Source organism: Pelecanus crispus, chromosome 3, assembly GCF_030463565.1.
Source record: "Pelecanus crispus isolate bPelCri1 chromosome 3, bPelCri1.pri, whole genome shotgun sequence".
In the NCBI taxonomy this organism is placed as follows: domain Eukaryota; kingdom Metazoa; phylum Chordata; class Aves; order Pelecaniformes; family Pelecanidae; genus Pelecanus; species Pelecanus crispus.
In genome coordinates, this window is record NC_134645.1 from 35,314,294 (window position 1) to 35,333,068 (window position 18,775).

General features: G+C 35.4%; 1 protein-coding gene across 1 annotated transcript in view; it reads left to right on the top strand.

Annotated features, from left to right (window-relative positions):
* USH2A (usherin) overlaps positions 1–18,775 on the top strand; it is a 398,473-nt gene that overhangs the window by 134,101 nt on the left and 245,597 nt on the right. The window contains exons 21-25 of the mRNA XM_075707636.1: positions 6,758–6,888; positions 12,792–12,918; positions 13,322–13,423; positions 14,895–15,068; positions 15,580–15,710. Coding sequence (XP_075563751.1) covers positions 6,758–6,888; positions 12,792–12,918; positions 13,322–13,423; positions 14,895–15,068; positions 15,580–15,710 — 665 coding nt within the window. The remainder of the gene's footprint in view (positions 1–6,757; positions 6,889–12,791; positions 12,919–13,321; positions 13,424–14,894; positions 15,069–15,579; positions 15,711–18,775) is intronic.

The window sequence follows — 18,775 nt, forward strand, 5'->3', positions numbered from 1 at the left end:
ACTGGGAATTTGTAAAGTGCCTGTGATAAGGTACATCTTTGCTTTGAAGTTCTTCCCTTTTACTTTTCTTGAATGCTGTCTTTGTGTGGTGAGTGTGTGTTGGAAAGCTGCTCTGCTCCCTATCTGGCTTTCCTAGACAATCTCGTATTACTTGTATTATGTCTTCTTCCTTGTGCACTAAGTGCAGCAATCCAGTCTTTTTCACTTTGTCTTCACATGAGAGTATTCTAATGCCATGATCAATCTTGCTCTGAGCAGGCTTTTTTTAAAAAAAAAAAAAAAAAAAAGAATTACTTTGTATAAATATAAAACCTTTGATGTATGAAGTATGGTTTGTTTATTTTTTCCATGGTATAAATAACTGATTGGATGGGTCTGGAATGGCCTGGTTAGTTCTAAACTGCAGCTATTGATGTGCAGAGTAATATTGAGAATATTACTCTGAGAATATTGAGAATATTACGCTGAGAATTATTGAGAATAATACGATCTGAGAATCTGCTCTTTAGAGGAGTCTTGCGATTTTCTGCGTAATATGCAGTATTTGGAAAAGGTTAGACTAATACCCTTTTTTAACATATTAGTGTTTCTCAAATGTCAGTAAATACCTAGTGTCCAGATAATTTTTCTGAATACGTGTGGGCATTTTGCTGATTTTATAAATATTTAAGGCTATGGAGAACAAAACAGTAATGAATTTTTCAAACATCACAGAACCTTGCACAAGTGATATTGGCAACCATTCTTCAGGAAGGAATATGGAGGCAGGGGGTTTAAATGATGGCTCTTGGGTGACATACCTCAGCCATTGGCTGAGTACAGACTCAAGGTCTCCTGATTTTGAATCTCTTGATTTAACCACTAGGTATTAGACTATTCCTGAAAAAGCATCACTCTCTAAGTGAGGGGATAAAGTGCTACTAATACATCAAATCTTATCAAATGACTTTAAACTTATCTTCGCTTTCTTTTCACCAAGGTTTGCTGTAAATCTTTCTTACTAGGGAGTAGCAGGACTTGTGTCCTTGCTAAAAGGAGAAGATTGATTTACTATATTCATATGGAACCAGCAGTTTCCTATGAGTATCCAATAATGAACTGGAATATTCTGTAGCTTTTACCCCTGTGCAACACTTTGGGTGACCTTAAAGACTGGAATATGTTACAGAAGTCCATTTGATAGAAACTTATAAATGTATGTCTTCTGCATAGAATAGCAGCGTAACAAATCTTTTAGTATGTGCAATATTCTTATTCTTCAAATACTCTAATTGATTGTTCATTGGGCTCAGTCAGCCAAAAGTGGAGAGAAACTTTGTACAGACATCATTAGTTTTTCTCCATTTAAAGATTAATCATGAAGAGCTCTGGCTCTTTAATTCTGTAATTTGTATATTTAATGGGCTGCTGCAGAATCTATGACAGTAATTAGCATAGCCTGAAAACTCATTAATACGCAACAACATGATTAATGCAGCATTAATGCAAACATGACTGAAGTTATTTGGGTTATGTAGTAAGAAGATTAAAGCTAAAATGTCCTGTTTGTTTTACCGGTAGTGGGTATAATGGGGTAGCAAGCAAAATAAGAAAAAACAGGTATCAAATTAGTCATTTTAGTGTAAAAGAAATACTCAATCCTCATCAAGAGGATTTTGGTTTTTGCCTGGTAGTTGATTTCCACAAGAAGTGTTACATATTTTCCCCTTTCATTCATTAATCATATTATGTATTTATGCTTGTTCAACCTTTAAGTTTGACTTAGCTTTTTGGCAGTTTGAAGTATTAAGAGTATATAAAAAAAAGTCTTCAAATGTTGTCATTCTGAATCAACTTAGACTTTTTCAAAATGTTTTGAAACTGTTTTGTACAGACTAATTTTAAAAACAGTGGATTTTCAGCTTCTCTTGGTTTTACTATTGTCACAAAAGAAAAGGGGCTGCTGACCTGCAATTGGACACTCCAGTTACAGCTTGGAAAAAGTTTGAGAAAAATTTTCTTTGTGTTTGTGTGTACATATATATGTGTGTGTAGATATGTATATGTACATACATATGACTTCAGTATATATTTTAAATTTCTATTAAAAAACCAAAACAACTTAAAAATGGACAGCATTGCTTGACTGATGGAATTACTAACTCAGTTTAATGTTTGTGATGATGAACTTCAAAAACATTTTCAAGCACATTAAGGTAACAGTAAAATATGGAGCCTGATCCTATACCAAAGACAACAAAAGACGTTGGACAGATTTGGGAAGAATGCTTTCCAGCTGCTTCTCTCAACAAAATCCAGAAAGCTATAGGCCATCACCCAGTGTGAAGAACTACTTGTATTCAGCAGATTATCTTCATGAGTGTGTCCAGGAAAGTGTCCGCTGAGCTCCTTCTTTTCCTCTAATTCCATTATTGATTATGTGAAACTGCTTTAAATACTGATCCATTTTTGTGAAGTATCCCTTCCTATTTTTTTGAAAGATGTATTTTCTTATAAAAAATACATTTTAAATGTGTTTTAGCTATTGGAATGGCATGTGGCATGCAGAATCACTCTCACAGAGGGAATAATGACTAAATATTAATTAAATGGAAGGGTATAGTAACTGAGAGTGTTACTCCCTATCTATCCCCTTCCCAGTTAAAAACAAATTTTGTTTTTTAATTTCTGTGGGCAAATGTACTTTGATTAGGCAAAAGCATTTGTACACAGTCTTAATGTTAGGTAAATGCTTAACATTTGTCATCCTGAAAGGACTGCTGAGAGCCTAATGCTGTAGTCAAAATTTCATATACAGTTTCTATTCATTTTAGTTGGCATTATGCACAAATAAGGGCTTTAGAAAACAAAGGGATTGCTTTCTTTGCCAACAATTTTGTGTTCATTTGATTGGAATATACAATTATATAATTATTTACACCATTTCATATAAAGATATACGGAGAATGAAAATACAAATAGTGTTTGCACAATTGTACGATCCTGGGAGAAATTGCACTGAAAACGGATGTGCTTCACAGATTATGCAAAATTCATTTCTAATAATGCTTTGTGATTTTCCAGATATTAGGCAGGTTTGTTTTTTTTTATTTTTTCCAACCATAATGTACACTGTTTTCATTTTATGATTTAAGTCCACAAAGAAAAAGTTTGTAATATGCTAGGGTATCTAATTATTATTACTTTTTCAATCTTATGCACATGGATTGGTATTTGATGTATTTATGAAAATTAAACTAACAGTATTCTTGCTGACCGCATCCAGGTTGGAAATACATCGATACGGCTGTTCTTGTCACTTTTGGACAGATTTGTTCATGTGCTTATCTATAGGTTTTGATGAAGGGGCACGGGACTTTTGAGACTTGTAGCAACTTCTATGTATTTAATGAGTCTAATAACTTAGATATGGCTATTTTGAGCTGGACTCTGAACATCCAGTTGTAGAGAAAGGTACTTTACAGGAGTTTTAGCTGAGTGCATGGGAAAAAGAGATAGGTCTTAAGTAGGTCACTGCTGAAATCTCTCAGCTGTTATTGTAAAAGATGTCTTCAGTTACCTTGCCCCTCTGCCTACATTCTCCCCTCAACTCTACTCCCCCAAAATTTTAAAAAGTCAAAAGACATTTTTTGAGTACTTGGTATGTTGTTGTATTTTGAAATGCTGACTTTTTTTTTTTAATAACTACATTCAATTCCATTAAATTGGAAAGATGTTTCACAGGAAGTAAAACCTCTTTAGTTTCGGTGAATAAAATTTCTTGGTCAATCCCCCCTATTTTTAACCTTTTATTTTGCAAGAAAAAAATGTTAGTCAGAAGTTAATCTTATTGCTGTAATAATTATAAATTGTTAGTATATATTATGCTAATCCAGGAGCTGGTCTAATTAATTCATTTTTTTTCCCCGTGACTACCAACTGGCTTTTCTAAACTCAAAATAATCCCATGTGCTTGGTAAACTTGCTTTAAGCAAAAAGGCAGTCAGCCTCTAAAAGAGCACATTCTTGCCTGTTAAATACTTTTGTGGAGATCTTGCAAGCTGCGTTGAATTGTGGTAGAAGAATCTGAATCCAGATGTGAATCTGAGTCTGAATCTGAAATGTTGCTGAAGTTCTCAGACTCACAAATGTTACACGAGGGAGGCAAAGAGGGGATATAAAAATCATTTTGTATGCATTTTCTGTATTATACGAAAAGCTGGGTTCTGGCTCATCTGACATTAACAGTACATCTTTTTTGTTGTTGTTGTTGTTTTAACGTCAGCCTGTTACTAAAAGGAACTCTCAAAATAGCGTGCACTCTCAGGGTAGCATGCTGATATTGCTGCTCAGTTTAATGCCTTTAAAATGCCTGCATTGGTCACTCACATCCTCATTCCTCTACTAACCTGGATGTGCCATCTATGAAGCTAGGATAAAAATCTAATCACAATCCACTACTGCAGAAGTTGAAGCAATATAGATCCTAACAGAAGGGTAGAGTCTGCCCTAACACACTGTGGGATACTTTAAAACATTAATAAAAATATTAGTGGTTTATTCTACTTTTCCTTTTATTACTGTGTGTTCTTCTTTTTGTCTTTTATGTTCATTGTATACAGCACTTATGTTTTGTACAATGCCATTATAGTTAAAGAAATTCAATTACAGAAATTGAAAAAAAATAGTTATAATTAGAGGAATTATGACAGCTTCTCCAATTTCAGCTATGATTTGAAATGGAATTAAAGATTTTATTTGAATGACATACATTAATGTTTAATTTGTAGTAGAATTTCCTGTTGTTTTTTACCCCAGAAATGACAGCAGCTCCTTGTGGACCAATCATTTTTGTCACATAAATAGGCCTGTTAGGTGAATTCTTCAGTGACAATTCAAGATTCAGTTGATTAAAAGTACATTCATACTATGCCTCACAGATGGTCATATTTTCCATCTAAGATTTAGTAGCCTCAGTAGTGTGGCTGAGATGCAGGTTTTGTATATGACAAATTACAGAAGTAATTGTAATGTCACTATTTTGTTTGTATTTATCTGTTATATTTAACATTGAAACTAAGATTTTAGACATCCATACTGAAATAGTAGAAACAAGTCTCTGAGAAACTTCGCAGAATCTCCTTCTCCCTGCCCTTCCCCCCCCCCCCCCCCCCCCCAAAAAAAAAAAAGGAAACTTTTTCCGATGATCCAATGTGGTTTTCAAGTTCTGTGAAACTTTTCAGGCTTTCAGAGGAAAGCTTTCTATGTTCAGGTTAAGAAAGATCCGTTTTCAGTGCTCAGTGTCAATAAGGCAGAAAAATTACATACATCTAGCTGTTACAAGTCTGAATGGTATTTCTGGCTATGTTTTGTTTTGACCATGAGGTCCAACCTGGACTAGAGAAATCTTTTCCGATTTTGTTTTTAATTAGTATGTTCCTGTGAAAAATATTAATTTCACAAGTTTTTATCTTCTAGTGAAAAATGTTATCTATGGGGCAGAAGTTTGCTTAATACTTGGTTTCTCCATCGCACTCACTTCTAGAAATATAATAAAATATTGACGTATGAAGGTACTTATTTAGAGCTAGCTTGTATGAACTTCCGTATCTCATGAGAAACTCCAAAGATACCTGCACTTAAAGGGCAGAGTCCTTTTCTGAATTATGTGATAGGTGACAAATTAATTTAGAAGAATTTGCTGTACAGGCTATGACTGAAATGGGTGGTTCCTGACTCATCAATACTTTATTTGAAACTATGGCAGCTCTACAGGCAGAAATTAAGGTTTGTAAGCCTCTTCAATATCCAAAGAAGAAAGTAAGTTCCTGCATAACATTTGAAAACTTTTAGAATTACTGCAATATTACTGTTATGAACAATTTAATTTATATTTTCTAACACAACATTATGAAATAATGGTGTGTTTGCAGAAACTCATTTACTTTTTTTTTGTGTTAGTCCTTCTGAATTAGGTGTGAGGAGGGATCGTCTGGTCTTCAGAAATGTCTTTTGGCAGCTTGATAAAAATACCTGAAAAAAAAAATACCTGGAACCTCAAAGTACTGCAATAGCGGTTATTTCCGAGCCAGGCAAAGCTATGCTTTCCCTTAAGCGTATGGACAGTATTCATTGAGTTTTTTTACTTGCTGGGTGTTACTTGTGTACAACTGCTTTTTGCAGATATTTTAATAGCATGACTGATTTTCATTGCCTAGAGAATATGTTCCATATCTGTGAGTGCATCATGTGATTTGCATGAAAACATTTGTGTATTAGGAAACAGGGTCTAACGGTATTTCTTAGGGGTATAGGTAATTAACAAGCATGATCTAGTATGAATGTGTATCAGAATTATAATTCTTTCATTTTTTTTAATATGGATGCTGTCTACAAGAAAAACTTTTGTCACTTTTTGTTTTCCATCTGACATAAGATAGCGAAAATGTGCATGAAAAGAATAGTATGCTAATATTTGAATTACTTTTTTTTTTTTTAAGAAAGAAATTACTGAACAGCATAAGTCACAGTTGCATCTTTTTTTTACAGATGAGTAAGGGCTTTGAAATCACAGGCATTTCTCTCAAAGGCTGGTCCAGATTGGATTAGTAAAATTTCTCCTGCAATGACTGACAGGGGTTTTGGGCAGACAAAACTTCCATGATTTTGGTTTGCCATTTTACTGCTGGTTTTAAACAACTTTTTGTTTGTAATGACACTGTTAAAATGCATAAGAACCATTTTTGGCATTAACCATCTGCTTGCTTTTTCTAAACAGGTATTAAAGTGAAATTTAGAACCCAGGAACCTGATGGTTTGATTTTTTTCTCTGCATCACCTGGGAATCAAGAGGAATATATTGCACTTCAACTGAGGAGTGGGCGTCCTTATTTTCTTTTTGATCCACAGGTACAACAAAAGACGGGATCCTATAAAAATAGTTTATATTATTTCTTTCAGTACTTCTTTACATACTTATCTCTTTTTTATTATTATTATTTAATTGATACAAGTTAACTGGCTCTTCAGAACCCTTAAGTAACTGGACATTTTGGAGAGAGAAACACTGAAACACTAAAGCTTTGCTCATTTTTTGTTATGCTGGCTGCAATTCATGACTTTATGTTTGCATTTTTATGGGTTGGGGTTTTTTGTCAGTACCATCAAACACCACTACAGGTTATAGTACCAAGGTTTCAAAGGTGGGTAGAACTAGTTTTTGAATTAGAAAATAGAGGTTATATATATTTTTAGTCAATTGTTTTTAAGCCTCTCATCTTGAGACTTTGTAATTTCCAACTGAAATCAGCATGTTGCCATTAATGTGATGAAAGTAGTCTCTCACTTCTAGTAATAATGACCATAGCAAAGACATAAATAATGCGGGAAATATTATCACATAAATTGCACAAAATTAAAAACACGGCCACATTCCTTGCATTGCTGTTTGGGTATTTTCTGTTTTCCCTGCACCCCAAAATTGGATCGCCTCATGGAATAAAAAAGCATTGCACACTCACTTATATTTCATAAGTATACAAGAAACCGTAAGTAATTATCGGACTTTTGTAATGATACCAGCAGAATATGATATTGTATGTATCCATATATGTGCGTCCTTTTCATAAGGTTATCGTTCCCTCCGTGTTGCTGGAAGGCCTGGCCACTGTATCAGCCCTGTCTTCTGTCATGCCTCAGTGGCTAATTATGTGATTGGTCTTGTGTCTACTACTATGGGAGGTTGAGCGGAAATGCTTAAAGGTATGAAATGGTGGGGATTTAGAGATTTGATGACCCACTGTTAACCTTTGCTTCCTGAGCTCTGCTGTGGTGCAGGCACTGGTGCTCCATGAACAGGCAAAGGTGTTATCCAGCAGTGAATCTCCTCCTCAGCTCTGGAGAGTCTGTAGAGGCGGCGTGGTGCTACACAGAGGCTAGCGTGTATGCAGTCCCCTTGCTAGAAACCATTAAATCTGTTTCTGTCCCCAAGATATACATTTCTATTATTTTCACTGCATTTACACGCAGGCTTTATCTTCTTTTCCTTGCTGCAAACTGAATCAGCATGGACCTCAATTTTTGGGACCATGCTTAACATTGTCGTTAATGTTGCCCTCATCCACATTTTAATAGGTACTAGTTCTGTTTTATCTCTTTTACACTTATACCTTCACTTAACTGAAAAAGAATTTTTATTTCTTTTGCAAGATCTTCCTAGGTGTAATAGTTTGATGATATTTTTTGTTTTGTTTGTTTTAATGGGAGCAGATATCTTTCAACTAGTATTTTAGTGCTTCAGATAGTATTCCTAGCCCTCCTTGCAGATTTGTACCTTCTGAAGGAGTTTTATGTCAGCTAGGTTGGACTTATTCCCTAGAAGATGTAGTATTTGTTTGGATTCATGTTATTTGGGGAATTGGGGAGGAAGGGGGACAGGTGGGAGAGTGACTGGTTTGGGGCTTTTCTTTTCTTTTTCTTCTTTTTATCCCTTTCCCCCCATCTTTTAACTGCAAAATATGCAGGTCTTGTCCATATTCAGTCCCTAGCTTCTCAGTTCATCAATATTTTCAGTATTACTAACTTGAATTTTAACAAATTACTTGTTTAAGAATATATCTTTGTTTATATTTGTGTTTCATTTGAATCAGCTTGGGACAACTCTGATAATGTTTTCTAATTTCTCATTAATAACATGGAAGAGATTCCTGTGCTTTCTCAGATTCAGAAGTAGGGTACTGTGGGGTACATTAATATAATTATTTTAGTATCTTTTTCTAAAACTTTTACTTGTGAAAATTCAGTTATGAGATTTTTTTTCAGTCTTCTGTATCCTTAATATGCTGTGCTACCTCACTATCTTTACCTTTGTTACTATGTTTTCTACATAGTTTTTTTCTTTTTTTCTTTTTGCCATGATTTGCTATTCCTATCCTATAATGTCAGGTATCACGTTCTTTAGCAGCAAATCTTAATCCTTCATTTGTGCATCACAGTTTGCATTTGTGTGCAAATGCTTTAATTACTTCTTATTGACATCATGTAGTTTCTTAACCAGGTTATATGCATTATTTTCTCTAATTTCTCTGTTTCTCTAATTATGGGTGTGGCATATATGATAAGTATTTATGGCCCTGCTTCTGTGCTCTTCTCCTAAAAACTGCAAAAATTCTTTTTGATGACAATTGTGTCTCTGCTGCTTTTTATCTAGAGCAGTGTGGTGTAATATTCTGTGCTCCCTTCCAGCTGTGTTCTGTCGCAGGTTGATTATTTTTACCCTTAGTACCTTTCAAGGTTCTGGTATGTATCTTTGCTCATGATCAGCAGCGTGTTTTCTCTTTGTTGTATCTGCTCGGGTGATAGTCCTGCTAAGTCTTCTTAGTGGGGAGTCTTCAGCAGCCTAACTTCTTCCTTCTCTTAGTGTTAATTTCAAATCCTTTTCCTCCTATCCATTCATACTTCTCTCAGCATTATGTACATGACCATTCATCTAGATGTTGTCAAACTCTTTTGTCTCCCTTTTGTTTTGTCTAGCTGCTCATTTTTCCTTCCTTACTGTTTTACTGTCATTCTTTGCAGGTTTCTACTCATGGTCCAGGAAGCATGAGGTTTTTTTACTAACAGATGTCTTCCTCAGTCTTGTCTGTGTAATCAAATTGTTCCATAGACCTTCCTCCAAACTCAGTGTGTCTGCAAACCTTCAGCTGTCCGTGGAGTTTCTTCCCATCATGATGCCTTTAAATCCACCCCTGAACTACACAATTGACTCTAGCTAAATTTATAGTTATCTTTCAGCGGCTACAGGTCATTTGTTCTATCTTTTTCCCAGGGAAGCACTGAATATTTTATACAAAGTGAAATCACTAACAGTGGAAATTTAAGGCCAATCTGGAGCACCATTTTCCTTAGTGATTATGACAGTCTTCTGAGGATAGAGTATAGAGATTCTTCTCACAATATGGAGGGAATTGAATCCAGCTCTTCCATTTAGATGATCCATTTGATCCATTTAGTAAACTTTACAGAAAAAAAGGACAAACACTTGACACTTTTCTTGTTGCCTGTGGTTTGTGCAGAGGCTGAAGTACTAGGCACAGTCTGAGGGTGAGCTGTTACTCCCCAAATAAAGGAAGATGGAGAACACTTAGCTATGAATCCTGACTATACCTTGCTGCTTGGCACTGGCAAAACTTCAGTACTTGTTCATCTTCTCAGTCATAGGAGTTTGGTTATTGAGAGAACTTGACTGGGAGAAGTGTAGTTACATTCAGACTTTGGCACCTAGACAGTATCTTTGAGGATCCACATTTGTGATGTTTCTATGTATTTTCCTGACAGTAATCATCAGCATGAAGAGCCACAGAGATTCATATTTACTTAGTTATTACTGAGAGCTGCTAAAAAATTAAGACTTACTGTATGGCTCAGCAAACTAATCCAGATTTGGTTCCCTATGTGTGATTTCCAAAATGCATAACAAGCCATTTCACAACAGAATGTTTGAACATAATCACAGAGTCGCTCGAGTAGTTCTGGATAAAACGTTGTACAGAGGCCTCCAATGCAATGCATGCTGAATCCTGAACACCATCTTTTTCTTTTCTTTTCTTTTTTTTTTTTTTCCCCCTGAAATTAAGCACAGGTTAGCACATATGGTTGTGTGGTCCCAGATTGAATTGGTTTCAAATAAATGTGGTTTCTGATGTATAAAACTGCTAATGCTCTAGACTGTTGCCAAACATAATGTGAAGAACCACTTATTCAGGCACCTGATCTTTAGAATGCAGCATCGTTTGTAACAATTTTAACGCTAACTAAGTACACTTTGATGAGACAGCATTTAATAAAATGCTCATTAATTTCATCATTAGCAAGGGTATGCTAAGAAGTAAGCCAGTTTCTTATGTCACGCCCAATTAGCATCCCATGCTAGTAATCCCATTAGTATTGTTGAATTCACTAATGGAAAAACTAATGGGCATGCTACCAGGGCACATTAATTGGGCATGACACCAGTTCTGGTTTTAATTATTAAACTACGATAATGAAATGTGTGTTTGTAAAATATTAAAATGTTGAAATAGGAGAGAAGACAATAAAAAATAGTATATGAAAAAGTGCACATTAGCATGTAAGGATATATAGCTTTGTATTTTTATCATGGGACAGAGGACTGCTGTACAAACTGCCTCACTACCGAGATGTTGGCTGAATGGAGTAGGAAACATGCTGTAAATATTAATGGGAAATAATGTTTTCTGTAATCATGTACGTATGTACACATCCTATACACTTTCATACATACATACATACATGGTGACAGTCCCCAATTCAAAATGTACTGTAAAATGCATACAGTGTTTATAAATCTGTATGCTGACAAGCAGTTTCTAAGAAATGCACATCACTAAAGGCAGAATACTAAATTTTAACAAGATCTTTTTAGTATTAATCACAATGGATGGTTGCTTTTATCAACAGGTTTTCTTCATATGCATAACTCTAAGGCCTGAGCCAGAAAGAGTACTAGAAGATCTGGGGGGAAAAAAGAAAATATGGAACTGTCTGGTTTGCTACTGCAAAGTAACAAGCTAGACCCCCAAATTATAAGGAACCTTTTCTTTTTCTTCTACATATGTTTTGGAAATTTTTTTTTAAGCCTGTCTTAAGCCATAAAGTAACTGCAGACGTTGTGATTCTTCAATCTTATGTAGTGCATATGCAAAGAAATGTTTTTCCATTCAGTAGTTGCCTGCTACATAGGACAGTTCTATTTTGTGAATTCAACAGAATAACTTCAAGTTCCCACATGGTTTAAGTACAGTATAAGGTCCTGACACAACATAACTGGAATTATTGGGAAGTTAGAAGACTATTTGGATATAAATCTCAGGAAAATTCTTGAAATACATTAATTTTATTTTTATTGCATCATTATATGAATTTATGGGGTAATTTTGTTTGGTTGTTTACAGTCTTGAGATTTGTTTTGGCAACAGCATCTGTTATATTCCTCTTCCTTAGCAATTCAGAAAAGATTTTGCTGCATTTTGTCATGGATGTCTCTAAATTCACCCCCTCATATAATTATATTTTTTGTTTCAATAAAAGCAGCTAAAAATTCTAGTTAAATTTAAAAACATTTTTACAAGCATCCCTTGCACGGTAAAAACATCCTCAATAACTACCTTCTGTTACCCTCCCCCCCGCCACCCCCCCTGAATCTCTTGGTATGATCTTTACCTTCCTAAATGTATTATACTCTCTCACCTAAAAATTCAAGTCCTTTTGATACCAGGTTAACAGGGACAGAAGACACATCTTCATACTGTCCTACAAATACATCTCTTTTTCAGGTCCCTTCCTGTAGACAGGCACTGCAGTCAACAATCCTGATACACGGTTGCTTTCTGTGGATGGCATGTTGAATCAAGGCCATCAAACTTTACAACCACAGCAATCCATGAAGTAGTTAAATAGAGACTTCATTAAAAAAAAAAAAAAAAAAAAATCTGAGTGACGTGACCCTCAGTAATTTGTGCCTCATCCTCGTCTTTATCAGGGGAACTACACAGGGTTTTCTATTTTTAATAGAAACTGAACTGGATCCTTGATCCCTCATTTATTATTTGAGAAGGTTAATTTAGTGGGGAAATCAGTCCTAAACATCATTCAGTATTCCGAAAGAAGTTAAACAGAGGACTTTTGCCTTTATTTTTAGATGTTATATACCACAGAGTGGTATAAAAAGTAAGGTATCATTCTAAATCTTACCTTCATAATATTCTAAATCAGACTCTTCTGTTAATAAAAAGGGATCTGCGGTAGCAGTCACTCCAACTAATGATGGTGGAAAAGAGTACAATGATAACAGTTGGCACCAAATAATTGCTACAAGAATTCAAGCACTGGGAAACATCACAGTGGATGGGCAGTACACAGGTAATCAATCCAGTTCTATTTTGCTTTATTATTTTGGTATTAGTCAGGGTGTTGCTCACTTGCTTACTTTTCTACTGCCTGTCTTCATCTATACAGCAAAAAATTCACTTGATTTTCTGACAAAATCACTACTGTTTTGTCCGTGCACCTGAGATATCCATTGCGAATCTTTGGTAATTTAATAGTAAGTGTGAGGAGTTTGTCTTTTTGTGCTTGTGACTCTGTGATTGTATTAATATTCTTTTGTAAAATAGAGTTGTAAATATTTTCAGGATATTACGTATGGGCAGGTATAAAGATATGGTGTTACATTAGCCTCTTTTCTCAAATGTCAATATTCTGTTATTGAGTTGAAAATCTGTTGAAAGCATTGAACACAAGAATAATGACCTATTTTGTTCAGGTTCTTCCTTAGCAACTAGTGGCAGTACCATTATTGGAGAGAACATGGGGGTTTTTGTTGGAGGACTTCCACAGGGTTATACTATTGTAAGAAAGGATGTAGGTGAGTATGACTGTGGGCTGTATAATATGACAAATCCTATACAGTGGCACTGAGTTAACTACCTTTGCAGTGCTGTAGGCTGTATTGACATTGTGTCAGAAACATGAGGACAGTACTTAATTTGCATAATTTACGTAATTGTTTTAATAAAAAAAATAGGTCTGTACAGTTTCTCCAATTTTATCTTTCAGGATAGATTGAAATATCTATGTAGCTGATTTCAGCAGCAGTAAAGCAGTGTATGAGGTCTGTGTACATTTTAATGAATTTTATGCACAGAACTGGTATGCATGTGAAACTTATGGGTATTTTTTACATTCCAGATTCCCAAATTCTTTTCCAAAGTACACATACTAATTGTTTTTATTAGCTTAAGCACAGGGTTATGCATCCCACCTGGATGCAGGGACACAACTTGCTGGCCTTTTTTGGTGTGAGTTGGGATCCTTCAGGGATTGTTGCTTTGAACTAAGTGGTGTATGAATATATCTGTATTCTACAGATATATTTATGTGGAGCTGGATTGTAGCTGACTTCCACAACATTCAATAAACATATGTCTTCATATAGAAACTTGATATATATACTAAGTGTATGTATACCAGCAGATAACAGAGGTGACTGCATAAAAAACTGGTATACAATCAGCTGTTCTCAGTGAATTCATAACCAGGCTTTTGTTGTTTTCATATTAACCTGAAAGCCAAATTGTTTGTATTAAGTTTGTGTTCCCACCACTGATAAAGACTTGAAATCTAGTTGATGACTTGATGTGAGGTACACTGGAGTACAACTTCATGTCACTTTACTAAAACCGGAAATATGTGCACATGTTCTTCTAAAACTTTAGTTCATAAAGTAATCCAGGATGCCCCCCTCAAAAACCTCAGTTAAATAATCAAAATGAGATTAACTGTAAATACTATCTGAGAGAACACCATCTATAAAACCTGCTTTATATTTTTGTCCCCAGTAAAGAAAAAGAGATAGCAGCCATTAATCACTTTTTTTTTTTTACCAAAACAAGGAAAGAAAAACTTCCTGATGAAGCTTCTAATCATGTATTCCTCTGCCTTAGCTTTTGCAACACTGTTTCTTCCGATTCACCAGATGCATGCCTTTCTGCACAATTATTCTTTTCTTTAAAGAGGGTAAACCTGAAAACTTTCCTTGGAATCTTCATGGCGTAGATTTATGCTGTTGATTTTGAAGTACCTTATGCAAAATCTTGAAAAGTTTAATATTTTCCAGCTACGTAGCAGTAGCTCCTGTCTTTTAGTGACTAGACCCATTCAGAAATCTGGATTTAGCTTGGAGACCAGCTTTATGGAGTGATTGATGGCTGGTTATCAATGCACATATGGAAATATATGATAGGGTGAGCATGTATAAAACAAATTAATCCCTGTGTTTAGTTGCATGTGATTGGCTTAAAAATTATTTTCCTTTTTTGCAGGGATGAAGATGGTAGTCCAGAAAGGATTTGTGGGGTGTCTCAGTGACATATTTTTGAAAAAAGTGCATACTCCCTATGAAAACTGGGAATCTTTGAACTGGCAGGATGCTGAAGAGCAAAAGAATGTCTATCATATTTGGGAAGGTTGTCCTGTTGTCCTCTCAGAAGGAGCACATTTTCTTGGCAAAGGTAGTTTGCTGTGCTATTGCTCTATCCAAGTATGTTCTTGAGATATAAAAGGTGATCGTATCAGAAGTATTGCAGTGATCTGCTTTTCAAAGCAGTTTTAGTTATATAGGATTATTTTTGAATGGTTTAAAATTTGGCTTCTGGGTTTACAAAAGACTGCTGCACAGAAGAGGAATTGCATTCACAGGCAGGTGCTGCTGCTGTAACTATGCAGATTTGATATGCATGTAAAAGGTGAAGTTTCACTTTTGAGAGACACAGATGCCTATAAAGCATCAAAAAAATGCCAGGTAGCAAAATTTAGGACATTGCACGAGTTTGGTTTGTTGCAGTACATTATGGATAACTGTCCTTTACAAAGCTGAGTGATAAAGTTGTAAATCTTAATCCTGAAACCTCCGAGTTCCTCATGTCAAAGTAGAAAGTAGCACCTGGAGTTTTGCTTTTGGTTTCTTAACCTATGTATTTATGTATTTGATTTAACTTACACATGAATTCACTTTCTTTCAAGGATTCCTGGAACTGCATTCAGGTGTTTTCAGTGGTGGACTGGAATTTGAGATCTCATTCAAATTTAGAACAGATCAACTGAATGGATTGCTTTTGTTTGTTTACAATAAAGATGGCCCAGATTATCTTGCAGTAAGTTCAGACATACAAATAACTATATTCAGATATGACCTCTGAGTTTTGTCTACTAAGATATGTCCAGTGTTTAAAGAAATTTCAAACCATAAGTTACTTCTTTGTTTCACTTATTTTGAAATGCTGTGCACAGCAAAGTGTAAGGGGAACAAAAAGACTCCAGCAAATGCTCAGAATAAATTACCTGTGTTATTTATATAATAAAAAAGAAAGATATCAATATACAAAAAGCAAAATTATTCTCTTTGTTGGATTAGAAGTGATTAGAAAATAGAATAGATGATGTGTATTAAAAGCTTTTGGTTCATTCCTGGGAAATTATAGTTACCCAATTTCCCAGTTCTCATATTAGAATGAAATCAATTAAATTGTAAATCAAAAAGTTCCTGATGGAAGTTGCCCAGTATCCTAATAAAGCTTGCTCTTTAAGGTGTATGTATTTTTTATAATCAATAAGATTTTGTCATTTTGGTTTGAAACATAAGGGTTGTCATATAGACAGAAATTAGTGGTCCAGCTTAATCCCATCTTATCACTATCACTGTTTTCCTAACACTGTAGAGGAAGCTGCACAAATCCTGTATTAGGCAAATTTGTGAGATAATGCCTATGAACTTTCTTTTTGGTGTCTGTTAAATAAGACTGTTTTATGCTTGGAAGTACTTGTGCTTCCATCTCTTCCAGGATTTTGTTTAAGGTTGAGTGTGTTTGTTGCAGCTTTTCAAATGTTTTTATTACTTACATGGCTCTGGATTTTCATATTTTTGTTCCCCCAAGGATTTGGAATGTAATTAGACTGTGGTCACCATTGCTTGGTGGGTGAACATAGTTACTACTTGCACCAACTAGTAGCTATTACATTGAAAGTAATATATCTTTTTAGTTGGTCCAAGAAGCAATCATTTACATTTAGAGATTTTTGAGGGTATTGTTACTCTTTATGACCTAATCTGCCATTTCTGCATGTTTATTGACTTTCATTTATTTATTTATTTATTATAATGCAGCTGGTTTGCTAATGGCTGTCATGTCACAGCCTGTTTTATTGCATGGCATTATATCTAATGTGCCTTTTCTTTTAAACTTCTGACCTAAAACATATAAATATATTTTTCGCCTTTTCAGGTCAACTATAACTTACTCTATATTTACTTTTTATATTACTGACTTTTCCAGCAGATAATTTTTTCCTGGATTTTGAATTCTACTAGATCTGATAGCTTCCTCTTTTCCAAGCAGCCTTAGTTCAAAAATTATAACGACTTCCAATAACAAGTCTTGCTAATTACATGTTATTACTTTAGTTTTGCCCTCAAGTAATGACCAAGATCATGAGCTAATAGTGTAAGACGCTATACATACAGTACTTTCCCACCCTAAAAAGACCTGTATGTAATTCACTGTACAGGGGCACTATTTAAATTAATGGTATTCACAGGGACAACATAGGGTTTGGGTTCTTCTGGAGATTCTTGTGGTACGTGATCCTTGTTTCCTTTCTATTGCTCTGTGAAAGAAAAATATGAGAAAACAGCTTCTGACTATAAAGGAAAAAGGGGACTTACTAAATTTAAAGTGCAGTCAAAAGCATAAAGTAGTTAAAACACTTTCCTTCTCTACTCATACTTCCAGATTTTTGGCAGTCATATTTATATTATTTTTAGCGCTGAAAACTGTGATTAGATAGTTTTCTTAGCATTTGTCCTAAGTCAAGTAAATTTTTTTTAATCTCACTTTACTCTTGACCTCAACATCTCCATAGCCTTAAGATGAGGAGTTTTAGAGAGGATGAGTATACGCATGCTTTTCCAACCCTTGCAGCTTTGTGTTCTACACATGCATAATGATGACAGAAGGTTTTTCTGTACACTTGAGCTCACAAAAAAAAGGTTAATAGAAAGTGAAAATGAGGTGTGTAGCATGTTGCGCATGAGCTATGATGTCTTTGTTGGGAGTTTTGGTCAGGAGATACTTGTACTGCAAAACAGATTAGAAGCTATACCACTTATCCTGAGTGCCAATGTAAGATGGTATTCCCTGACCCTTCCCTTTGCATAGGTCACAGCTCTCTTATTAGCTTTATAATGTTGGAATGACTAAACTAGACACATGGCTGGCCTGCTACCAAATGGCCAAAGACTCTGTCTTGTCTTCTGCCCAAGACAAAATTATGTCCTAGAAAGGTGCTCTGTGTAAAGGTCACTTCTTCCATGACTTCCATGCCCTGAGAATTAACTCAAGCTAGAGAGGTCAATCTGATTCTCTTTGGATGCAGGCACAATAATTATGAGCAAAATGTGACCAGATAAACTAGTATGAATCACTAGCTCTCACTCTGGCATGTGTTTCCTCATGTGTTTGTGATTGAAAGAAGATACCGTGACTGCTGATAGAGTTTGCATTACTGATTTTGATGCTGACCACTTCAACAGCAACGAAAGCCTAAGCACTGCCAATCTTAGACGTATGCAGGACTTTGACCCTTTTTTTTTTTTTTTTTAAATAATCTTCACCATGCGGAACAGTTCAAAGTGAACAGTGGCCCTCTATCTTTAGCTCACTTGGGCATTCTAAATGTCAGTCGAAGTCATCACAAAAAGCACAGGAATCATTCTCTGCTTGCTTTAAGACTATGCCAAGATGAGTAAATTGGAAGAGGGAGGTACTGAGTAGTGATGCTATGTCAATCATGTCCTCTCTCCAGCTTCCAGGTCTGGCAGACTTGCTGGCATACTACTGTAGTCATGCAGCTGAAATGCTTTCTTTGCACCAGCACAGTGTGCTCTGTATTGATTCTCATCAGTGAAGAAAAATGGTGACTTGCCCAGTAGACTGCTTTTTCAAGCTATACTCATCAGCATTGATGCCATGGTCTGTCCTTCATTTGTATTATAGAGTCCTTAGCTATGAAGGGCTATGAACTCATGAAAATAGGAAAAGTTGTGGTCCCAAACAAACAAATAAACAAAATCCGTCTGTCTCATGAGCAAGCAGTCTGTGCACTCTGGGACAGGACCTGTATTTCCCATAACATCTCAAGTACTGAGTTCTTTCTTCAGTTG